Raw genomic sequence first — 26870 nt, 5'->3', positions numbered from 1 at the left:
ACTGATATGTGCTCCCGCACATACCTAAGTGATTTATTTGCATTGAAGCAATAACTATTATTTTTAAATCTTAATGTGGTACCAAATCATGCTATTCTTAATTCCAAGAAATTGTAAGGTGCTTTCCATTGAGAAGATAGATTTGATTGTGAGGCAGTGTGTTTTAGGCAGTCAGTAGGGTAAAATTGATCTGTTTTTTTTTTTTTTTTTTAAATGCGTGATGCTGTAGATAGCTGAACTAGTGCCTTGTTACATCGCACACATTGCAGATTCAGTGTACACAACGCCTGGACTTCACAGTGCTCCTTATTGGACCTTGCGGCTGCGCAGTAGGACTTGAGTGAAAACAAACATGGCGATAGGAGAGTGAGGCCTCCACTGCTGTATAAAAGTTATTGTACACAACAGTGTGATTTGATTATACATCACCGAGACAGGTGCAAGACAGAAAGATGTCTCGACACAGAAATGTCCGGGGTTATAACTGCGATGAAGGTAGAGACACTGAAATTTAACGCTTAAGTCTGATGCCATGACTGATGTATAAACTACAAACCATTACATTACATCACTGCAATGCTGTAGGCCTGTGTGTTGTAGAGTTTCACTTTTGTGAAGAATAACAAAATATGTTGCCGTTTACGTTTGTCTTCTTCATCAGTGAACAGTGAGCTTTGCAATGTAAAATATTATCTGTTAAGAAACCAAACAGACCCATTAACGCACACGTAGAAATCCACCTGGATGTAAATTATTGTACAGCTGTCCTGAAAACTTCGGTCCTGACTGTTATTATCATGTCGCCTCTTAATGTGTTTTCGTCACATATATGTTTTTTTTCTGTTAGAGTTTAATAGAAGTTTGAAACTGAAGATACATACTTTCTGGAGTTTTGAAGTCGCATGACTTTATTTTAATCAATAATGTAAACGTTTTTAGTGTTTACGTTTTTTCGTAAACAATTAAGTAAAGCGACTTATTGTTTACCAAAACCTTAGCTTTAATACATGTTTACCAAAACCTTATTTTAATAAATCTCCACAATAAAAGTATTATTATCAGACACAAAATACACTTCTGACTTTTTTTTTTTTTTTTTTTTTTTTTAAATACAGATTTTGACGACAATGATATATGTGGACAGTCTACTGTTGATGACTACTTTATTTCACCGGCTACAGGTTTGTGTACTTTTATACTAAGGAGAGGCAGGTGGGAGTTGTGACATTTTAGGGCACAGCTTTGAGTCATAAAACCAGAGGACGTGAAAACTAAAGGTTTTGCCCAGTACAAGTAAGTTTAGTCAAACATCTCTATCAAGTGTTTTAAAAAGTTTGACCCCTATTTTTAGACTAAATGTATGCAAATATTTATTTATTGTTGCATTTGAATAAACAAAATACAAAACTAATCTTAAGGTGCAGTAACCGTGATAATAATTCAAAAGCTATTGGAGCCCTTACATGTAGCTCCAGTAGCACATAGAAACTATGTCAAAGCACTTTACAAATACAGCAACCAACATGCAATTGTTGGTTGCTGTATTTGTAAATCAACAATAATATTACAGATTTTTAGTTTTAAGCTTTTCTTTTAAGTCAGCATTTATTGAAGTGTGATAAAATATTGCAAACACTTGGACCTAGTTTTGGACTTGAATCTTCAATAATACAGTCTACACACATACAGTCAATTATATGTCATATGGACTGCCATTAATAGAGTGTCTAGTATACAAATTCAGGTATCTGTCACGCTTCTTTAAACATCACCTAAACTTGTACAAGTGGGTATCAAAATGTAGATAAAGGTTAGGTGTACTGATTACACAATAACGACTACTACTACAATAATAATAATAATAATAATAATAATAATAATAATAATAATAATAATAATAATAATATGAGCTTACACTTGTCAAGTGATCCCAGAGATTGGTTTGCATTCAACTTTTTTTTGGTCAGCTGGGCATTTAACAAAAAAATCCCAAACAGCAGAGGGGTTTCAAGACATTTCTTTAAATACGGCTTACGCTATACAGCACTTTACTGTTGAGATGGTGACTTAAGAAATTAAAGGTTTGCCTCTGGATAACACAAGGTGTAGGGGGGAGGGGCAGACAGTTCTCAGTTTTTTAAATTGAAATTATTAGTGTTAGCATATATTTTGTATGTTTCAAACATATTCTACCACAGCACTTCTCTTACACTGTCTTGTACACTAGGTATTTAGTACATATTTTACTGAAGCACTACAACTGCTATAGGTACCCCCTCAGTGCTTTGGATAATATACCCTGCTCCATACATGGCAGCGGCACCATATAGAGTTGCTACATATAACGATTTGGTAGTGGATTGTAATACAACGTGTTTAAGTAATATGCATTATACAAATCAAAAGATCCAATTTTAGATGCAAGTGACATTTAATGTGTGATTTATAGTATTCACATATTGTCAAACAGTTTCTATTAACAGAGGGAAAAGCATACTGTGTGAATGGTGCCTGACGAACAATCTTCGAAATCCTGGCTAGCGAACAAACCTTCAAACCTTCTAAAACAGCCCTACTGTACTGATTGGATTTCCAGGAGTTGTCCTCTTGAAATGTCCAAAAGTGGTGGCACCTAATCATAAATTAACATACCCACGGTATTGCTTTTGCCACAGCCAGTTGTTAAAATTGCAGTATGTTAAAAGTAGCACTACCAATATGATTAGATGTGGTATAAAATGTACAATATATAAGCAGTATATTGTGTAAAATAGGGTGGTTCCTGAGCACCAGTGCTAGAGACTAGTACACATCTGCTCAGAATAGGATCTGATATGGTCTTGCTTTTCTGCAACAATTCAACGTATAATTACCTTTGCTGAGGGTGTTCTCTGTCTATTTTGTATTTTTAAAATTCCATGAGCTTTAGTTCTAGCCTAGAGAAAGCATGGAAGCAGCATCAGGCCTGGCTCACAAACTGCTATGTGGCATAATTATGCTTTTAATGTGTTTATCCTTTTTATTTTTCTAAGATAACCGTGATCGAAGTTGCTCAGTACACAATAATGTGCAGTAGCAATCTGTTGTTGCAGGCAGGCATTCTTGGGGAGGGTGCAGGTTGAAATGCCTAGATATTCATTTTAGTGTGCAGTATCTTCACCTGGTAGGTTTGCAGTTGCCTCTGGTAAAGTTTCCTGTTTATTTTTTCCAGCTGCCGAGTTCATCAGTTCCAAGCACGACAAGCCCTCTATCTTCAGAGAGCCCCTTGAGGAGGAGGAGGAGGAGTGTGGGGTTGAGGAGCAGGAGGTACCCGCTTTTTCACCCAGCATGAATCATGAAAAACTTAGTGAAGTAGATCAAGGTACTGTAAGAAACCCTGATTTGAATGTTTTTAAATGTAAACCAATACACACAAAGTGAAACCTACATTTTCCATAAATTAGATTGTCTTATGTGATATCCGTTTGCCCACGGCAGCTGCACCAGGCATCTGTCGTAGACAGTTATCATAGGAGGACAACAAGACCGATTCATATTTGCAGTGGTTCACTCCATAAAAATTATTTCTTAGAAAGTGCATCGTCAAGATAAGACCAATGAGATACCTAGAGCAAACAAGCAGGACATAATCACACTAAAATGTCTAAGGAAGACTTGACCAACAGTACAAAGTAAAATCATGAAATGCTATCAGTGCAACACAACAAACTGATTACACATCCACACAATACATAATTGCAGGTACACTAATTTAAAAACAGTTGCATTAGCTTAAACAGGAGCATGTGGCAGTTATATTGTCTAAACTACATGTTTTCTTCATTGCAGTAGCCTTGCTAACCCCAAAAGGATCACTCTTGAGAAACCAAAATGTTTGGATTTAGTTGGTTATAAAGAGTAACTCACCAAAATCTATGTGCATCCAACTATAGTGTATAAAAAATTTACCTTGGCTACTAAGAAATGTCTCCCAGGTTTCTTGCTTTCGTTAATTCACACCCTGACATAAAATTTGTTGCACACACCAAATTATGGATGAAGGCCACAAACATTTCTCCACAAACAGTATGCGTGGTTCATTACACAACACACGGTAAATGTACATTTAGATGGGAAAGATAAGAAATTAGTTAGAATTTTAAATGCCTCGTTGCCGCTGGGGTCCTGCTTTCATAGCTTGGCAGCAAGGAGGTCAGCGACTAAGCTGGTATTTCCTGTGTCTATTTACTTGTTTCATAACGCATTGCACTCACCCCAAAATTGCCTGCACTGTGTTGATGCTTCATTTTATTTGTTATGCTTAACCCTTTGCGGTCCATTTATTAATCGCGCGCCAGGCACGCCAGGTCTAATTAATTTTCACACGCGCAGTTAATTTTATACGCGCTGTTTAAAAGTATTTTTTTTCACAGTCAAACGGGTTTAAATGGCCCTGCATATCAACAAAGCACACACTAGGCATCTCCAGCCCCTCCCCAGCCTTTTGTTTGCTATAGCGTTCAGCTGTGTAAGAAATAAATAATAATAATAATAATAATAGTCGTACATACCGATCGATCATCTCCAGATCACTCGTTTTATCACCAAACTCCTCAATAATGCGATCCAAGTCATTATTTTATTACTATAACATCTGAAAAAAGCTCTGCAAATGTCCATGATAGTCTCAGTGTGCTGACGCACTTAGCCAGCTTGTTTATTATGGACGCCCATTATCTGATACCTGATACCATGTATGACTATTCATGAAATACGCCTTTTTTTTTTTTTTTTTTTTTTTCCCCCGACTTGTCTCGGCTCCTCCTTTTTTCCGGAGAAAAAACGACTAAACACCCGTTTATTGCGTTGCTATAATGATGTCGGACCCAGTCCGACAAAGGACCTGTGAGGAATAATTGCAATGTCGGACCCAGTCCGACAATGGACCGCAAAGGGTTAATTTATGTACAGTAGCAGCTGAAAATGTATCAATGCAGACTAATCTTTTTTTTTTTTCACTCCCTTTAGCTCGGTTGTATTCATGCCTTGATCAGATGCGACAGGTCCTTGGCGACTCTGTCCCAGATCCTATTCTGGTGAAAGCGGTTCTTAAGTGCCGGTTTGATTTACAGAAGGCCCTGGATCTCATATTATCTGAAGGCGGCAAGAAGACATCAAGTACAAGCAACCAGAATGAGATCTCTACAGGGAAAGCTGTCAAAGGTATGTTTTTCTTCTTCCTTTAGAGAGTCCTAACTTCACAGGGAATATTTGCTTTTGCTCTTATTACATATCAGAAACTGTGGTGGATTTGCCTTTTATATCCACATGCATAGTGAAAGAATAAAAGTGGAGTAATTTGTTAAAATGTTATTTAGGGGTGCACCGATATAAGGGAAAAAAAACACAATCGGCTATCGGCAGTTTGTTATTTTAGCCGATAACGTACGCCGATATTCATGCTTGAATTTCTTCCAGCACAGAATTTAATGTTTGGTCAGGCGCGCTTACTAATGGTGCAAGAACACTGAGACACTCATTTTCCCAGTGCTGTGTAACGTGCGACCAAAATGCTGTAAATACATCTCAAAATAGCAGTGTTTGGATTTTTTTTTTAAATATCTGAAGACAACAATAAGATAGCGAGTTGTGTGCAGAACAGACTTGATGCTACATTAAATCCAACAATGAACTGCGAGTAGAATATTATTCTGATGCTTTAAAAAAAAAAAAAAGTAGAATCCTAAATAACATTGATAGTTTAAGTTATTATTATTATTATTATTCATAGTTTAGAGTACAAAGTATAAGTATAAAAGCGTATATACTTTATATTATACTTTATATACTTGTGTGTGTATATATGTGTGTATATATATATATATATATATATATATATATATATATATATATATATATATATATATATATATATATTAACCAGGCAAATTATTGTTCAAGTGCAGCATTGATGCGTAGTTACAAAACTGCCTCAGCTCCGTCTCTCTCTCTGGCAGCTTGGCATCACCTGAGGTCCTGCTCTGTAACTCACTTGATCAAATCCTTGAACGTAAACAGTTTCAAGGATTTGATACAGCAGCAACGACAACAATCTTCCTAACTTCCAAGGAGTTGTGGGCTCTCTAAACGATAAATGGGAATTACCTTTTGTAATTTTTGTTTATCTTGCTTTGTTTGTTTATCTTAATCTGCATTGGTTGCGGATGTATTAGGCAGCATTTTGAAGCTGTAATTGATTACTATGCCGTCTTGTTTAGTAACAGATTGAAGTTTGACTGAATTTTGTAACCGGATATTTTCATGACATCTTTTTGTTTTTGATTTAAGTGAACAATTTAAGTTGGGCTGCATTTTTAAGCAGTGTCTGCTTAAAATAAGAATTTTACGAACATTGTTGTAGTTGACATTACGTAGGCTAATTATTTTTCTACTGTACAGTATAGGTCGTAGTTATAATACGCAATGTTTGACAGCAAGTGGCTATAAAAAATGTCACATTTTTTCTGTGGAAGTGTTTTTACTAGTACAAATGCTAAGTGTTATTTTTGTGTGACTGTGTTGTAAAACAAATGTATAAATTGCTGACAACCACACAATATAATACTACGTTATTCTTTGTATTCATTTTCTGAAGTAAATGCAACACGTAAACAATACCTGTTCGTTTTTGTCATAAATACAACAAGTAAACGATATCTGTTGATTGTTTAACATTTATATAATTATAAAACCGTTTAAATATAGGCACTATGTCTTGTAGTAGTTTACCTGCACTGTATTTATTATCGGTATCCATCGGCTATCGATATCGGCCAAGAATATCTTATCAGTGCACCCCTAATGTTATTTATTTATCCCCCTCCCCTAAATATATTTAAAGTGGTTGTAGCAAAATAATGACCTACTGGGTACTGAAGCAAACTGAAACTTGACCCCCCCATTCACCCAGATGTTACTGCTTCCTGTATGTTTAGCAATGGAATATAGTGTAAAAAATGGAGGTGAACCCATTTAATCAAAGAAAGTCATGGGGATTTATAGGAGTATCCCATATTTGACAGTTAATGATCAGTCAATGCATCTGTTTACATTGTTTCTGGATTTGTTGATTGCAGCGATTCTCATTTGTTTATCTGTTACTTTACATTTTATTTTGAGCTGGCACCTCATCTGCTAGAAAACAGGAACCAGACCTGAGGTCAATTATAGTTACAAATACAGCATAACTGTTTGCTGAAATTTCAATTACAATGCTGTTTTGTTCAATTACAATCAGTTACAATTATGCTGCAGTAATTCCAGTTATAATTAGTTACATTAAAAGCTAAAATAAATAGCTACACACATTAGCATGTTTACTCTGTTTATTTTACCAAGCAGTAATCACAGGTACAAATACAGAAACATACTATATAATGTTTTTTCAAACAAATGGGGTAACTAAAAGTGGTTAAAAATACGAGAAGAATGTTCGCTCAATGTAAAACACAACAATTAAATACAATTACACAGGGTTGCCAACATTCAACTACAATTACACTGTAATTGCAATTATTTACACATTACACAATTACAATTGTAATTGACCCCAGGCCTGGCAGTAATACCATGAGTGAACAGCTTTTGGATAGAACACATCACTGACCTTTCTAATCAAGACCATCAAACAGACAGTGGGGTCTAATTTAAAGATGTAAATATTGTCAACCTTTTTACTCTTATTTATCCAACAAATTTTTTATTTCCTTATTAGCATTACTAAATACAATAAAAATACAGTGTCAAGGTGTCTGCTATCGAGCAGGACTACACGTTTTGGACGATGTATTAATATCTGCCCTTTTTAATTCATTAAAATAGATCCCATTATCATTTTGTTGAGGTGGCACTTTAATTCATGTAATTAAATATTTGAAGTAACATTTAGTAATAAAATGCCTTTTTTTCATTTTTTTGTTTTTTTTCAACATGTTTTGCTAAATCATCTGTGGCCATCGCAATCTTCTTATGGAACCCTGGTCCTTTTTCATAATCAAACCTGAATATTGTTGGCTATCGTAAGGTAAGGAGACCTAGTTTCTTCATCAAAGTTTGGAATTTCTAAGCATGATGGGTCATTTAAAACACCAAGGGCATTGCATAATACAGAAACATCATCTTCTTTGGATCTTAGCTGTCTTTTAGCACAACTTGAGTTACCAGCAGTTGTTTTAAGCGACAGACTTTCCTCTGCAAACCTTAAGATGCTCTGTTCTGATGAGGGAGGATCAAAGACTTGCCAAAACAATTTCTTGAATCTTTCACTGTCTGAACTGAATAATGCATCATTTAAAAAAACAGAACATGAGAGCACAAAAAGTAACTCACTGGGGAAAACCAGTCTCGCACAATTGATTTCGAACCATGAGCGTGACAGTCAAAAAGGCGTTAATTTTACTCCTCTGGCTTTTGCAGGCTGTGCTACTGCAGTGCCCAAGAGTAAATCAGAAATGTCAGATCCGTCATTGCCACAAAAAGTGTCGCTTTCAGCTACTAGTGCAGAAATGGACCCCAAGTATACCGCTGCCCTGGGTAGCCTGACTGATTTTAATACCCCCTTTCCCAATACCAACTGCTTGCCTTCCTCTCTGGGCACTTTGACTCAGACAAGCATGCAAGATCCACAGCAAAAACCTGAGGCATTTGGCAGTCTCCACTCAGTTTTTCAGAGCACACCCTTAGATATTACTAGCAGAAATAACAGCTATAAAACACAGCATGTTGGAAGCCCATCCCTGGCAGACCTCATCCAGGAACATACAAAAACTAGTCTGAGTCCGTACGATACCATGTGTGACAGCCAGGTCAAGCCAGTGGCAGGAGAAGTCAGTGTACCTTTGTCTTTTGCGTCTCTATCATTGTCACAGTTAGCTTCTGAACACGAGGCCAAAACTGGTTCTCTTCCACTAACAGGAACTTTGTCTTCATTACTGACTCCTGTAACTACCAAAGCCAAGGAGCAAGAAAATGTGTGTCTGTCCAGCTTGATTGCAGACAGTGTTGAGAGTGCCCCGAAGACTTGGTTAATGAATAATAAGCATGATGTCCTAGACTCGCAGCCCTCTGTGGGATTGGATTTGAATGTAGATTTGAGTATGCTTATCCAGAAACCACCTGAAGCAGAAATGACAAAGATCTTATTGTCAAAGTCAAAAGATCAAAATATAAGCCATTCTGCTAACAATCAATCATTGTGCAAGTGCAAAACAGGGCACGTGTCTAAAAGGCGAACCATGACTGTCTCTTGGTCGAAAGAACTAAGTGCTAAACCCTCAGTATTTGCCTTGGCTTTGTCAGTTCAATATCCTCCCAGGGGCTTCAGGAAACAAGTGCTTGGTATTCATAAAGCATTCTTGTACAGCAAGCAGATGCAAGTGGTAAAAAGAAAAGACCAGGGACCTCTGTTTAAAATCGCACCATTTGACTTTCAGACACCTTCTCCAGATGATATTATAAAAGCTAAACAAAAGAAGGCTTTTACCAGATAAAAAGTATGATGGTTATCTTAATGATTTTTAGTTCAATTTTGTTACCTAAATGATATTTTACTTTTGTCTTGCATTTTTATACTAATTTCTTCAGGGGGCTGTCATTTTTATCTTAAAATTTTTCTTAATTTTTTTTTTTTTTTTTTTTTAAACAAGGTACAGTGCCAGCATTTTTGCTGTTTTTAACCAAATTAAAAGTGTAAGACCTTAATCCTTCATTGATGACAAACCTTAATGATAGTAGTTCTATAAATGCAGTACTCACACATTCACTTAAATTTGTGTGTAACTGTATCACAATTGATTAGTTTCTCCACTTTAAAGAAGTGCTTCTAAGGTTTGTTTCTTTTTTGTGTGAAAGAATATTTGGTTCTTTATACAGATATTTGCAGTTATTGATAGATATTAAAATGTGCTGCTGCTTCCTGGTGCCTAATCACTTCATGTGTTGTAGTTCACACTCAATCCAATGGCCAAGCTGCAAGGTACCAGGTTGCAGCAGTTTCTTTAAAAATAGTTTTGTAGCATTTTATGTAGATTTGCATATCCTGAATTAACATAAAGTCAAGAACCAAAAAGTTCTTAGTGCAATAAAGGAGATAAAAACTTAGAAGAAAATACATGCATTTGTTACTTGACTCTCTTTTTAATATATTTTTTCTGAAGAAACATATAACCCAAAATATTTTGTAATTGATTTTACAGTTCTTTAGATTAGATTTTCATCAATCATGGTTCATGAAATAACTAGGCCTACATGGTTAAACTTCAGGAATTTTAAAATAAGATGTAAATTACAGGCAGCATCTTATTTTCCCTTGGAATAAAAATCATGCAGTAGGCAATGAGCAATTTACGGTAAAGCTGAAAGTTCATAAATATGAACAGATGGGAATAATCAGCTGCCCTTTGCATGTGGTTTGCCAAAAAAAAATGTTGAGAACATTTTGTTAATATTTGTACCAGCAGTATTTTCTGAATAAATCCAAAATGAGAATGTTACATTTTAAAAACGACATTCCTGACACACAAAATACTCTTTGGAGTGTTTGGATTTTTAATGTGGTGTGTAATATTACTGTTCTCATGATACATCTATCTTGTTTTAAGGCACTGAAGCAAATTAATTTAACCCTGTGTGATATTCTATTTTTAATTCTTAATCTTCCCTTTCTTGTGTTGACCCATTGCTGCACTATCACTGCCAATTAAATCTATGTATAGATTTTGAGATATGTCTTCCTATTATATCTCCAGTCGTACATTCTTTAATACAACTTAAAATAGCTGACATAAATGTAGCTTAAGCAAGATGTTTCATCGGTGCTCCATAGATGGTAAAAGCATATGCATGAGCTTTAGATGTTTAAATAAACTAATGAATAGTGGTTGGAAACATTAGAGGAGCTGAACAAACTGCAAACCACAGTTAGATGTTTTAAAAGAAACAAAGGCTTTTCACAGGTGTAAATTCATTGGAAATAATGAACAGTTGATGTCATCTTTTGGTTTACCACTCTGAGCTAAAACATTAAGGCTTTCATGGGTATGGGGACACCTGGAGTTTCTCATGCATGCAGAATTTAAACCTAAATCTGTTTAGTTTTACTGGTTTCTAAATAGGTGTAGATTTTTTTTATGAGATTATAATTTAATGTAAATACTGCATCTAATGAAACAGTAGTTCTGTTTTTATATATTCTGCATTTAGGGTTTGTGTTTCACCAGGTGACTACAGCTTTGATAGAAACTAGCATTAAGGTAACCATAAAATTAAATCCATTAAAGTATTTTTAAAACTGAACAGACACAATATTTCAGTTTCCTTATGATATTTGAAGGCTAAAGTGATTTGTTTGTGGTGTTCCATTCCATTTTAATTATGTTTTTCCTTTTTGAGTATTTTTTTCTGTATGAACACTTAACAGTATAGTATCTGTGTCCTTTTTTTATTGTATGAATTAGTTTAAAACAAGTACTGCTGTACAGGGAATAGTACCAATGTCTGGTTCTACAGATTTAGAATGTGTTGTTATGCTTACAGTTTATGTAAAATATTTCAATAAAATTTCATTTCAGACTTGTGCTGTGTGGTAAATGTGTGAAGGTGTGTATTGTGGCTCCCCATCCCACACTCATGAAGGTGTTAGGTGACAGTCTTTCACTGAACTCGTTTTTACCTTTTAAGGCCATCCAGTACTTTATATAAAAATTGTAAAGAGAAAACAGTATTGTGCTGTGTTTTAAAAAAACTTGTAGCAGTACTACGTTGAGAAAAAAAAAAAACAAAAAACAAAAACAACTGCCTGAGCAATGGGTGCTGCAATTGAAAGAACGTTCGTCAAACACATGTATATTCCGCACAGCGCCTATTAACTGTTTCTGGATTTCAGAGTTAGCCCAGATTGTTAAATTAATTTTAGTTGCATTTTTCTATCACACGCCACTATGTTTATTTATTTTTTTCTATTTTTTTTGGCCAAACCTTTCTCGACAGCCATTGTAGTAGTGAAATAAGCTTGAAATGTGTAGCTCTGTTCTTCTGTCGGCTTCATATCCAGCACACGCCTCCCTGTTCCACAATCGGGTACAATACAGCAAACCAGACCAGAAAATGCGGCCGCGGCCGTCCAGGGCTGATGAGGCCAGCAGTGGAAAACTGGGTATTAGACACACATTTGTCTGGTCCAGAAAATGACATCATGTGTGCTCAGTTTTGATCCCTGGATATGCCTAGCCATTTAGAATAAGGTACTGATTTCCTGCTCCTACAATCTGTGAATGAGCCTCAGAACAGCACACCTTAACTGAACACACTAATGGCTCATTCACACACAATCACTGATCTGAAAATTACAAAGAATGTTTAAATTGTGCTACAGTTTTGGTAAATGGGTTCCAAAAAAAACAAATTTACGTTGAAAAAGCATACTTCAATCCAATACTTTTCATAAAATAAAAGTAAGCTGCACTATTACCTTGTTAGAGGAAGGACAGTCTTATCAGGATAATTCTGCTCTATACAATTCAAATTGTCCTCACCAGTGGCACCAGCCTTCAAGCCTGTTCCAAAAATGTGACTAGGCTATTTTCTTGAAAGTACAAATTTCAAAATGTTTTGAAGATACAAATTGTTCAAGTAATGCAGCTGTGTATGACAATATCCTGTTTTCCTTTTGTATATTAACAAACTAAATGTAGGAGAGGTTTCAAGTTGGCGTTGGGCTAAAGAAGAAATCTTATTGCAGAAATTTAGAGCTGTGTTCAAAGGTTTGGAGGTTCGAAGGTTTGTTCGTTAGCCAGGTATTCAAAGTTAGTTCTAAACCTTCGAAGGTTCGTCAGGTGGCATTCACGCACTATGTTTTTTTTGTTTTTTTTTCTCTTAACAGAAACCGTTTGAGACTGTGTGAATTCTATCTCCTATGCAAAATTCGGTCTTTTGATGTGTATAATGTTTGCAAAATTCAATCTTTCCAGTCCCGCTTCCCCTAAAACTTCCAACAACAACTAGATCCCTTGGAATACATAAGAACATAAGATAGGTTACAAACAAGAGGAGGCCATTCTGCCCATCTTGCTCGTTTGGTTGTTAGTAACTTATTGATCTCATCAAGCAGCTTCTTGAAGGATCCCAGGGTGTCAGCTTCAACATCATTACTGGGGAGTTGGTTCCAGACTCCCACAATTCTGTGTGTAAAAAAGTGCCTCGTATTTTCTGTAATGAATGCCCCTTTATCTAATCTCCATTTGTGACCCCTGTCCTTGTTTCCTTTTTCAGGTTGAAAAAGTCCCCTGGGTCGACATTGTCAGTACCTTTTAGAATTTTGAATGCTTGAATCAGATCACCACGTAGTCTTCTTTGTTCAAGACTGAATAGATACAATTTTTTAGCCTGTCTGCATATGACATGCCTTTTAAACCCAGAATAATTCTGGTCGCTCTTTGCACTCTTTCTATAGCAGCAATATCCCTTTTGTAGCAAGGTGACCAGAACTGACCACAATATTCTAGATTAGGTCTTACTAATGCATTGTAAAGTTTTAACATTTCTTCCCTTGATTTAAATTCAACACTTTTCACTGTATATCCAAGCATTTTGTTTTCAGTTACTAGGAAACTGCACAATAAAAACCCACCCAACAAAACATCCAATCATTGCAGCCATAGAAATTGGAAGTGAGTTAGGTTGTAGTGTAAACACACTCCAAGTTCAGCTACAAATCCAACTGCAACCATCGCAGACTTTATTTATTCCTTGTACAACAATGAAAAAAAAAAGTCAGCGTGGTAAACAAGTAAGTAATTATTTGGCTTTTAACGAGCCTTTCTCTTTACTACTTTAAACTGTGTTCTAAGTTTTTTAAGAGATACATTTCTAAAACTGCATTCTTGAAAAATACTTACTTTGATTTTGCTGAGCATTGGTCACCTTAATAATTAATAAGAGATTACTGAAAACAAAAATGAGTGAAAAAATAATGTTATAATCATACTTTTATAGCTTAATTCATATCAGAAAGTCAGTGTGATTAAATATTCTGTGCTTTGCTTCTAATCTCCATTCATTCCCAGCACATGCCATCACTGTTTGCAAGCAACGTCAATTAATTTACCTGGCAAATTCAATGTAAAACTAGGCACCAAAGTCTCAAATCGAAAATCGTCAAACAGACAGATACAGCAGACTGATGTGACAGGAGGACTGCTTGATAGCAAAAAAAGAACGACGGAATAACTTAATACCATTTAATTTACCAAAATGAAAATAATTTATAATGGATGCGGGAAAAACACATTAACAATACCCTGTGCAGCGTCAATCTAGAAATCTCTGTCGGTGTGAACTTCATATTTTTATTACATTTTGAACCTACACAAAGGGGAAATACATAAATATAATGTTTTTGTGTAAAATAGGAACAATACATGATCTCTAATCAAATGAACTGAAGCACAATCTCGTAAATGCATCATTGTATTACAGACTGTTTTTATAATGTCATTTATCCTGTTTTTCCACCATTAGAAATAGTATGCAAACATTTATCATATGCTTTACATTGGGTTTTGTATTTTTATTTTTTTACTTGTGCAACTTTGCTGTGGACAGCTCGTGAATTGTTTTTCCTTTTTAGAGAAATTGATTGTCTGTTTCCAGTTTAAGTTTGCAAAAAAATAATGTATAATTAATGGTAAATGTACCTCTTTTTGACAATAAGAAAACACCCATCAGATCGTAATTGATTGCACGTGTACCAAAATCTGACAGTGTACCATTTTCTGACATTACAGGGGTCAAGTTTGGTACCACATTCTGAAGAGGTACGGTACCACTTTCTAACACTACACCGGTACTGCATTATTGTTCAGTCTCCTCCCCCTGAAATAAACTATGTGTGAAATGTTTACTTCCGAGTGGTGTTACCTTGTATAGCTAGTTTTGAGTGTGAAGCATCTCGTGGTTGTTTTTTCTGTTTTGATATTTCATTTTTTAAAAGCAATAAGAAGGAGCAGCATATCAGTCTATCATTCTACCAAGTGATGAAGTGGAATAATTGTATGCCTTTGTCTTATGTAGGTATTCACTTCAATTCAGAACACTAAGATTTCAGTTTACAAAAGCTCCCTTATTTTGAAAACTCAATGTTGACAGGTTTACTGAACCGCCTTTCGCAGTCAGCGTTGCTTGCTGCAAGAGTGACAGTTACCATGGCGATCACCCCTCTGTCATCCTAATTCACGTGAACAGGACCTGATCAATAGTAACCGGACAACCAAGAAGTAGCTGGGAGACGGGAAATAACTTGCAATACAAAAAGAAAACTATGAGCCTAAACAATCGTTTTGATAAGTTGAAATATAAAATTACTTTGACAATGTTTTACCAGTACGCAATACCGTGCCGTACCGGCTCTATAGTCCAGATCACGGCTTCTATCAAAGTGAAAAACAGCATCCACAAACTTGAACTTGAAGTTTATCTATAAACTTCAGGTACATTCAAATAGCATTCCAATTCCAAAAAAAAAGTTAGTGACAGGCAAGTTGAAAAAGGCATGCAAATAGAATAATCTAGCTAGAAAAAATAAATCAATATGTTTTTTTTGTATTTTATTTTTTTATTATCTTTTTCCCTGAGAGAGATGTCCATTAGGTAAACTGTTCCACCACTACTACCACTAGTTTAATGAAAATTAATTTGAGTCTGTTTCAAGGACTTGTGACTCGAATGATAGTCACTGGGACCCTGATGACTCGGACTCGACTACAAGTCTGGGGGGTACCTATAGCGGTTGTAGTGCTTCAGTAAAATATGTACTGAATACCTAGTGTACAAGACAGTGTAAGAGAAGTGCGATGGTAGAATATGTTTGAAACATACAAAATGTACGCCAACACTAATAATTTTAATTTTGAAAACTGAGCACCATCCGCCCCTCCCCCTTCAGCTCGTGTTATCCAGAGACAGAACTTTAATTTCTTCATTCACCATCTCAACAGCAAAACGTTGTATAGCCCGACGACCAAAAAAAAAGTTGAATGCAAAGTGCAAGGGACTGTTGATGTATCATCAAGGCACAACCAATCTCTGGGGTCAATAAGCTCATATTATTATTATTATTATTTTTAGTAGTAGTAAAATGTGACACTGACTGATAGCCTGCTTGGAACAATGACTGTTAAATAAAGCTTTGTTTTGCCTGTCAGCTGCAGTTCTTTTAATTGGCAGCAATAAGGTGCTGCTGCAGCAAGCTTGCTGTATATATCGTAAGCAGCATCAATTACGTGTCCATAAACCTTTATTTTCATTTAAATTCTATAAAAAAACATGATTACTGTTCTATATGATGTATTTTAAAACCACATGTGAATGTTTTATTCCATTTATATGGACTACCTGTAAAATAAGATTTTCAATCAAATATAAACAAGTAGCAATGGTGATGTCACCACTAAATTATGCAAATTAGTACCATAGACGGTTCGAACCTGCCTTCGGTGTTCCAAACCTTCGAAGGTCAAAGTGTACCCTTCGATGCCGCCCTACAGAAATTCAAGATTTTGCTCTGTATTGTACATTTGTTTTCAGTGTTCCCAGACCAAAGTATAGATTTGTGTTCTTCAGCTTGGGGGGGGGGGGGAGGGGTAAGGGGGACTGGGTTCTTCATGTTTTGTTTTTATTTTTTATTTTTATTTATTTAGTTTAAATTTTTTCACACTGAACCCTGAAACTTTTGCTGAGAATTCCTGTTTTGATAATTATGCAGATCCGAAAGTCAACATGGCTAATTGAATCTCTGCATGAAGAAAGAGCTGTGTGGGCTTTTTGCAGGAAGTGGTTTAGTTCACAGAAAAAGTATGTCAGCGATACAAAGTGTTTTGTACACCACCCAATTTTTTTTTCTCCACCTACATTGGAAAAAGTGAACCACCCCATGGTTTTGCTCTTCTGTGACAACCAAATCAAACACTTACTTGCACCATATTTCCCCATTGTGTTTGTTTTATCCTTATTATTATTATTATTATTATTTATTTCTTAGCAGACGTCCTTATCCAGGGAGACTTAGTCGTAAAAAAAAAATACATTTCAAGAACCACGGTACAAATATTAATACAATTAAGAGCAAGATAAAATACAATGACTTCGGTTCTAGCAAGTACAAGTATATGACAAAGTACGACCAAGTGCCTTGCATAAGTATTCACCCCCCTTTGGACTTTTCCACATTTTGTAGTGTTACAACCTGGAATTAAAATGGATTTAATGAGGATTTTTAGCATTTGATTTACACAACATACTTAACACTTTGAAGGTGCAAAAGTTTTGTTGTGACACAAAAGTTAATTAAACAAAAAAAAAGACATTTGTTGGTTGCATAAGTATTCACCCCCATGAGTCACCTTTGGCAGCAATTACAGCTGTGAGTCTTTTTGGGTAAGTCTCTACCAGCTTTGCACATCTGAATCCTGCAATTTTTGCCCATTCTTAGCAAAATTGCTCAAGGTCTGTCAAGTTGGATGGGGACCGTTGGTAAACAGCAATTTTCAAGTCTTGCCACAGATTCTCAATCGGACTGAGGTCTGGGCTTTGACTGGGCCATTCTAAGACATTCAGGTTCTTGTTTTTAAACCACTCCAGTGTAGCTTTGGCTGTGTGTTTAGGGTCATTGTCCTGCTGGAAGGTGAACCTCCGCCCGTCCCAGGTCTCTTGCAGACTGAAACAGGTTTTCCTCTTAGAATTTCCCGGTGTTTGGCTCCATCCATCTTGCCCTCAATCCTGACCAGTTTCCCAGTCCCTGCCGATGAAAAGCACCCCCATAACATGATGCTGCCACCACCATGCTTCACCGTGGGGATGGTGTTCTCAGAGTGATGAGCAGTGTTGGCTTTGTACCACACATAGCGTTTTGCGCTAAGGCCAAAAAGTTCAATTTTGGTCTAATCAGACCAGAGAACCTTTTTCCACATGTTTGCTGTGTCTCCCACATGCCTTTTGGCAAAATCCAAACAGGATTTGATATGTTTTTTTTTCAGCAATGGCTTTCTTCTCGCCACTCTTCCATAAAGCCCAGCTTTGTGGAGCGTCCGGGTTATAGTTGTCCCATGGACGGTTTCTCCCATCTCAGCTGTGGATCTCTCCAGCTCCTTCAGAGTTACCATTGGCCTCTTGGTTGCTTCTCTGACTAATGCCCTCCTTACCTGGTCACTGAGTTTTGGTGGACGGCCTTCTCTAGGCAGAGTCGCGGTTGTGCCATATTCTTTCCATTTTTTAATAATGGATTTAACAGTGCTCCAGTGTTCAAAGTTTGGGATATTTTTTTATATCCCAACCCTGATTGGTGCTTCTCCAGAACTTTATCCCAGACTTGTTTTGATAGCTCCTTGGTCTTCATGATGCTGTTTGTTTAGATATGCTCTCTAACAAACTCTGGGGCCTTCCAGAAACAGGTGTATTTAATCTGAGATCATGTGACACTTTAATTGCACACAGGTGGACTCTATTCAACTAATTATGTGACTTCTGAAGGCAATTGGTTGCACCAGAGCTTATTTAGGGGTGTCACAGTAAAGGGGTGAATACTTATGCAATCAAGACTTTTCAGTTTTTTATTTGTAAATAATTTTGAAAAAGATGTAGATGTTTTTCCCCACTTCAACATTATGGACTATTTTGTGTAGATCAGTGACAAAAAATCCTAATTAAATCCATTTTAATTCCAGGTTGTAACACTACAAAATGTGCAAATGTCCAAGGGGGGTGAATACTTATGCAAGGCACTGTAAAATATGTTATAACGTATTTAGTCTGAAATGTCTAAACTGTTCTAAAATATCTGATTGTATTTTTTATTGCATATAGGTTTATAAATAAAAAGGGTTCTTGAAGACAGTTCCCATTTAATTGATAGCTTGTGCATAGTAAAAAGTTAAATTACTAATTTAAAAACATCTATGTTACAATTTTTGCAAAAGCACTGTGCTAGTGCATTCAAAGAGTTGATCATATCTACTTGGTTGATTTTTGTTTAATTTCTTGATTGATCGAAATAGACCCTCTATTACAAATATATTTCAAATGTGTATTGACCAGGATGACCCTCTGTTGGTATCTAGTCCTGAACTTTGAAACTGAAGGCATCTTGCCACAACACTGCAAGACACTCTAAACAGAGCAAAAGTTCATAGTTTAGCAGAAGCATCATATTTCAAGCCAGCAGTGTTTTAGATTTTCTATTTGATCACCAAAATCAAGCAGCCTATACGTACCAGTGTCCCTTGTTTTTAATTAAAACCTGAGACTGTGGCTGGAGCCTCAACAAGGTATTTGTTTTTATTGATAATTAATTAAGGCTCCAGCCACAGCTTAAAAGATCCCACTCCAGGCTGATCAAGGCATTTTTTGAGTCAGAGACAGGAGTACTGTGTTGAACTGGAGAATGCAAGAGAAGCAACTGCTACCGCTGTACCACACAGTATTTGTTAGTTGGTTTGTTTTGGCCACAAGCCCTTTTGTTTTGTGTATTATTTCATTTATTATTAAAAGCAGAGTGCAATCGCGTCTCTTTCCCCGTACCTACCTTTGCTGTCTTGCCTTTATTTACTTCCTGGCCTGCCTGTCGTCACACCACTCGTCGTCTTGCCACAGTAAGCCTATGTTGTTTAACAAGTGTCCAAATCGGGGGATTGACCTCATTTGTTCTTACATCTAGAGAACCACTTTGTAAAACCTGGTAATAATCTTTTTTTTACCATTAGTGTCAAAATCAATATATACGACACAGGGGCTTAAAGAAAAAATGTTGCTGTGTATGTTATTTCAACAAACAATGTTGTTACATTGATCTGACAACATATAATAAATAAGATTGAAAGAGTATGCTCAAATAATGAAAAAAAGTTTCTGACACTTTTCTATATTTCATGTGGATTTTTCAGCTCGTCACCCTGTTCACAGCCAAAGAATTTCTGAACAATTTATAAAGGGCAATTCAACTTGTCTTGTAAATTAGAGTTTTTGAAACTATTTTTGTTGACAGAACCCTTTTCAAATGAAATAATAATCATGATCCCCCCTCCCCAACTAAATGTCAATAATATAATGATATCAGTGTAGTTCATATTAAGACATGTTCTTAGTGATTTTTTAAAGAAAAAGGTATTTACTGAAGAATGTCTGTCCTTGGTGTGATGGTTGACAAGCAAACTCGTAAATCATTCTCCATATATGTTCTCCAGATACTCCAGTCAGGACCTAAGCTTTGTCCTCATAGCTGCCATAGCAGAAAATAATATTTCACAAGTATATGTTGTTGGGAAAGGTAGCAACACTTTCATTGCTTCTGTTACTAAGGCTGGGTACACAACAGTTATTTGTCAGCGAGCTGTCACAGGACAATTCGACCAGCTCCTCTTCTGCATTTCCACTCAAGCCATACGATGATGTAAAATTTGAAAATGGATCCCGAACACAATCATATTCATCTGTGTTTATATGTTCAAAGTTAACACTAAAAAGTACTCTACCAACGTTGAAAGGTGAGCAATGAGCCTCTCTTTCACACACTCAACTGTCATGGTGTTTGTATCCAGAAATTCTGGCAGCAGCAGGAACATAGCTGAGATTCCATTCCTCAGTCTAGTTTTCCAAATTTTGTTTTTCTTCCTAAGTGTTGTAATCTTGTCACTCACCTCGAGTATGGTTGTATTGCCTCCTTGTGTGGATAGTTTAACAGGTTCAAAATGTGTATGAGGTATGCAAGCTTCGTTATCCAGAACTGGTCAGAAAAGTTTTTTGATGTGGGATTGTGCACAGAAAGAAGTGTCAGCAGGTCTTTGTGAAGCTCAAAAACTCTTTCCAGGATTCTGCCGTGAGATAATCAACGTACTTCTATATGAAACAATAATTTTTCATGTTCTGCACCTATTTCTAAATACAGCTTTGCAAATAGACGTGAATTCAAAGGCCAGTGTATAAATCGGGTTCCATTCTCTTTAATGGAGGGGCCTGCCGATGCAACATACAAAGTGTTAGGATTACTTGTGGGTTTATGACTCTTATTTTTGCTACAACAGCACTCCTGGTGCCTGTCATAGCGGCAGCACCGTCTGTGCAAACAGCAACACACTTCTCCCTCTTGAGCGATTCAGATTTCATGCAGTTATCCAGTAATTTGAATATTTCCTCACCTGATGTCAGTGTTGGTAACTCCTGGCAGAAAAGACAATCTTCCATAATTTCCCTCAGCCAAACATAACAAAAATAAAGTAATAATAAAATAAGTTGTCTCATCAAGCTGAATTACACACTGATCACATGTACATAGCCTTTCAGTCAGTTGACATTTTATATCATTTGAAAGATTATAAATTCTCCTTCTAACCGTGTCATTTGAAAGTGGTATTGCTTCGTCTTTGCTCACCATATTCTTCGCACACTGATTGTCATCCCTCTCTAAATTGACCTGCCCTGAGTGCATCTTCGAGACTCTGAGAAGTTATTCACAATGTACCCATGTATTGCTTTTCTGGGCAATATGCCTAGTCATATTACCATTACATTCTTATATTTAGAGGGACCCCTGCCTTTTTATTGGTTGAAGGGGCGATGTGATTTGATTAACAACGAATTTTGATCAACTTCATACAAATTCCACACTTGTATTTAGTGGCACCTTAAATAGCCTATGTGGTTTAATCTGTAATATTATTTTAGATTACTCAGGTTTCAGATAAGAGATGCAACAATTAATCGATGCATCGATTATTGATCATCCATCCTTAAATTTCCTGAGCTTTGATTACATATTGGTGACAAGACACATCAAATTACTGCCCAGTCTGAAGTCTCCCGTTGCCAGTTTGCATTAAAACATTGATTATGTAGTTATGCACTTATATTAATGCTAGTATGGTAGGTAGCCAACATCAATGCATTGCTAGAATACACACCTTTCGGCCTCTGGAATCACGGATAAGTCATGTTTTTATTTGAATGTAAGTTGTGCCTTGCTGTTTTAACTTTTATGCACAACAGTGTTTTTAGTTATTGGATCTTCTGATAAAGTCCTAATGTTTCTTCTTTAAAATCTTGTCAATAAATGCATATATGATAACCGATTTTAAGAAATTGGATTGCTGATTGCACCACTAGGTTCAGATGTATTTAATTGAACAGAAGCAGTAACAATTCTATAGGTCATTTTACTGGTATTTCTTTTGTGTTTAACCTAACTTTATAACCTTTTAAATCTTTGCTCATCAGTGATAATCTTTCTGATTCTGTGCAGTAAGCAATCTGAGCACCCCTGCACCTGTGGATTGCTAAAACATGTTGTAACAATTGCTGAACTGAGATGTGTTTCATAACTGGTTTTGTCTGCTGCCTTTAAATGAGTAATTGCAGCATCTCTACTTTGTAGACTATTACCATAAACCAAAAATGCCAGCAGCCATAATGTAAGAGGTTGTGCTACCATAAACAAAATACTGGAAATGGAAGAATTCTAAAATGTGGGTGAGTTACCCTGCAAATGAAAGAAAGAGAAATAACTGCTGAGTTATGAAGCTGCTCCATTATAAGATGAATATTCCTGTTGGACAACAATATTATATTTGGTTAAATATTGTTCAACTGATATAGCTTAACTTGAAATAGATAGTATCAAAAGCTTAGCAGTGAGCATGCACAATTTCCTGTTATGGTTTATAGGTCTCAATGGTGGTGTTTCCATGGAAAAATTACTAAGTCTCACCTTTTTCTCACGATATTTTGGTAGTACCTTTCGGTTAATTATATATTTATTTATTTTTTTAAAGAGAGACATCCTCCTTCCAAATGCAGATTAAAAATGCAAACTGGGTTTCCTCTAAGTTTTTAGGTTGTGTGGAAGTAAGCCTGCCTCACCAAACATATTATAGAAAAAGCAAGGGAAACAAAACAAAAACCCAGATGTAGCGTTACACAAATACAAAAAAGCAAACTTTCCATAAGAAAGCACTGCATTCTATACATGTAGTATTTGCTAAATATTTATGTAATATAAACTTACTGTGGTAGAGTGACCGATGGCCAAGGCAAACCACGGTTGGAAATACACAAAACACAGGAGCTGCAGTGAAAAGCCATAGCATACATTTATTATTTTCAGTCGTTGGCTGGCAAAACAAAAATAAACAAACAAAAACCTACTCCAACAATGAGTGCTAACTAACCACAAGTCCCTATCTAGGACAGGACAGCTAAGTTGTCTCCTGTACAGAAACAATTGGTAATTTTACAAACAGCACAACTATTACACACAGTAACAGTTCTTCTTGAGTACTCGCAGTAATCTTTCATAAACACCATCTCTCACTCTACAACCATCTCCCTGGTAGTCACCCCCCTGAACTAGGTTGGAGGCTGGCTTTATACAACCAAGACCCCGCCCTAAGAAGACACACCTGTGTCCTGTTACACCATTAACTTTGGCCCTTTTGACTATGGCCTTCTGGGTAGTCTTTTAGTCAGCAGCCATTTTATCCCATTACATGGTAGTCAACCATAAGGAGCTAAAATCCAGCACTTTAGGTAATGATATAAAAATGTAGTCGAAATATTTAGTACTAGGGGTGAGACGATACACAAGATACGATACGTATCACAATACATGTTTGTTGTTTTTTATTAAGCAATTTATGTCATTTTAAAAGTAATTTTTATATATATATTTGTTTTTTTGTACGTACTTTGTCTAAAGGATTGTTATTAAAATATGTAATCCTTCCAAATTCAAAGGATTGGGCTATAACCCAGGGGACAACTCAGCTGTAGGTGCACTGACTAGTTGCCTGGATGACATCAAAAAATGGATGTCAAAAAATGTTTTAATGCTAAAGTCACAAAAAGGTTCCTGATTAAAACTACGATAAAAACTATGATAAAACTTCAATAACTTTTTTCAACAGCACTTTCAAACCTACAAAACATACAGTATGCATTATATTGAAGTCACTACTAAAGCAGCATAACCGATATATAAACAATACCATTTCACAGAAACCATTTTTAAATAGAGGAAAAGCACACACAATTTGACAAATAGCTCTTTTTGTTTCAACTACCTGAAATTTTCTCTTAAGCTCTTTTGAATCCCTAACTCTCTAGGGTTGATAATGCTGCATAATAGTGTCAGATTAGCACATACTATATATATATATATATATATATATATATATATATATATATATATATATATATATATATATACTCTAAGCACACTCTTAAACTCAGGGGAGACGTTCAGGAGGACATAAAGATGTTTCAGACTCCTGTAAGTGGATAGTTCGTGCACTGGGCTTACAACGTATCCAGATGACTTAATAATCAAGAAAATCACACAGACTTATTCGATTTGAAGTTTTAACGAATCAGAGTAGTATCAGTACTCCTTCGATTTATTAAATGCTTAAAAATGGATTGAGTAGTTAGAGACTATGTCGAATCCCAACTGACAGGCAATCTGGGAGGTCCAGTGCCTTAACAGGTATGATAGCATTAATACTTTAATACGATGTTAACCTTTAGGTGTGGTTCAGGGGGAGGTACTAGGCCCATGTGCCCTATCATCTTCTTCCACTAATTAAATCTATTCTATTTAAACCTCAGTCACTTCCTTCTAGTTGTCTTGTGTTTTTTCGTTTCCTCCTCCTCCCTCCTCCTCCTCTAGAATCTCAAACCGCCTTTGCATCGGTCTCCTCTGGGGGGTTAGTGATTCCACTTTCTCCAACCCTTTGTTAAGCATCGCTTCATTTACCTCATAGAGGAGGGTTCTCCGTGAGTCAGAGGGGACCCCCGGCCAAACCCCTCCTTTAGCATACATGATTGCTTGTCTTTTTCTCTTTCAGGTACTGATGCCTCTATTTATGTGAGGGCCCCAAGCGGTGGAACCCCCCTTCTATTATGTTGGGCTTTTGAAAGAGGCGGAACACCCGGCTCTATATGTTCTAACATCTACTAACTTGTTTTCTTTCCGGTTCGTGAGCCTCTTCGTATGTCGGGTAACCTCAAAGACGGTGCCCCTCTTTGTATGTCGGGTCACCTCAGACGGTGGCCCCCCTCCTTTTTGTCGGGTCTCCTCAGCGACGGAACCCCCCCCTACTGCATATGTTGGGCCATTGAAGAGCCGGAACCATTTTTCATGTTAATAATACTAATCAATGATTTTCTTTCTGGTTCGCGAGCCTCTTTGTTTGTCGGGTCATCTCAGAGATGGTGACCCCTCTTTCGTATGTCATCACAGCAGATGGCCTAGTTCCACCCCGTGAATTTATGGTTATAACATGTTTTGCCCTTAAGCTATGCATGCATAAAGCTAAAAATGCCCACCGCTAAATTCTAGAGCATCCAATATATCACCCTTTTAGACTAAATCATAAATCATATACCTTATAGCAATGCATCAATATTAAAGAGATATAAATTCAAAATATATGCTTACCTTCCAAAATATATATGGAAGTGTAGAATATAATGTAAGGACAGGAACTGTCTTCAAAGGCAAAGACTTCTAAATACGACACCAACAGCAATCAGCTCGATCAGAGATCTTCAGAGCATGGATCACATCAGCTTGTAGTTAGCAAGTTGAACGACCCTTGACTAGGATTTTACCTCTGTTTTTATAGAGCTTTTGTTTCGCTTTTTACGTCAGACGTCATAATTAAATCTTAAACATTAATATGCCTTGCATTTCCATAATATGTGAGGTGAACTTTTGAACTTGTGTTATTCTCTTTTGGTACCAGGGAGTTCCTGAATACAGCATGCAAGTGAATACAGTGCAAATATAGAATAATACATATAGAAAGATGTGTTTTAATATATTACACCCATTTTGGTTTTATTATTCCAACCTGGCTAAAAAATGTATTTCCATTTTAACATCAAAATACATCCTTAGTAGGTTGGCTTTATTACATGTATAAATGTGGTTTAACAATTAACTAAAACATATTGGATAGAGGCTGGTAGAAGGTTCTTAGCAGACTTCTAAGTTTATAATTATAGATCCAATTATTTTCACTTAAATCCAGTCTATCAAGAATATAGTCAAAATATAACAGTCCCATTTTAGCTATTTAATGCTTTAAACTAAACCTCTCTCTGTTTTCACACAAATCCTGTTCAGGCAAGTTTCAGATCACCTGTTTTTCTGCCAAGGTCATTCATCATTAATAGAAGATTCTTCTGTAAGCATTTTCCCAGACATATGGCATTCTTACTATATCTAAATATGGTCCTATGCTATTGCTCCCTCTCACTTGTTTTACCAGGTCTTCATTCATTTCCATGATTTAATGAAGCCATAGACAGTTCACCATATACTCCCTTTCATGTACCAGAAGGTGTTTCTTAAAAAGATCAGCCATCATAGAAACCTTTGATGTAAAACTGCTGACCAGTAGATCTAGCTTCAATTGCCAAGAGTTATTTTCTCCAGTTACCCACGCCTGGTACCATTCTGTTCCAAGCAAGTAAAGACAATGCTACCAAAAACTAATTTCCTTCTCTATGGATCCTACTATATACCTGACACAGACTGGTATCGGAATGTTAAGGAGACTCCATGTGTAGTTCAAAGAGATCCTTCCTCCTCATAAAGGGAGCTTGAGACCTGCAGACCTGCATGCTAGCATTATTTTTTAGTAATGAACCCTCTACACAGTCTCTATACAGTCCCTCTAGTAATATTTTTCATTGATTACAAAGAATATTTAAACAACAATGATACAGAATCCTACTATATTACTGTAAACTAATAAAATAGTATATCATAATACTTTTGTAAGTAGTGTATT

General features: G+C 36.3%; 1 protein-coding gene across 8 annotated transcripts in view; it reads left to right on the top strand.

Moving 5' to 3' along the window:
• Window positions 1-241: 241 nt before the first annotated feature.
• Window positions 242-26870, top strand: part of LOC117971083 (HBS1-like protein) — a 47843-nt gene continuing 21214 nt past the window's right edge. The window contains exons 1-5 of one of the 8 annotated variants that reach the window (XM_034004481.3): window positions 242-495; window positions 1116-1181; window positions 3212-3361; window positions 5008-5202; window positions 8068-11607. In XM_034004481.3, coding sequence (XP_033860372.2) covers window positions 453-495; window positions 1116-1181; window positions 3212-3361; window positions 5008-5202; window positions 8068-9527 — 1914 coding nt within the window. In that variant the 5' untranslated portion in view covers window positions 242-452 and the 3' untranslated portion in view covers window positions 9528-11607. The other 7 variants (XM_034919068.2, XM_059024178.1, XM_034919069.2 and 4 more) reach the window with 7 other exon arrangements.

Source organism: Acipenser ruthenus, chromosome 5 (assembly GCF_902713425.1).
Source record: "Acipenser ruthenus chromosome 5, fAciRut3.2 maternal haplotype, whole genome shotgun sequence".
NCBI lineage: Eukaryota > Metazoa > Chordata > Actinopteri > Acipenseriformes > Acipenseridae > Acipenser > Acipenser ruthenus.
The sequence above is the reverse complement of the archived record's forward strand: the minus strand, read 5'-3'. Positions and strand labels throughout refer to the sequence as shown.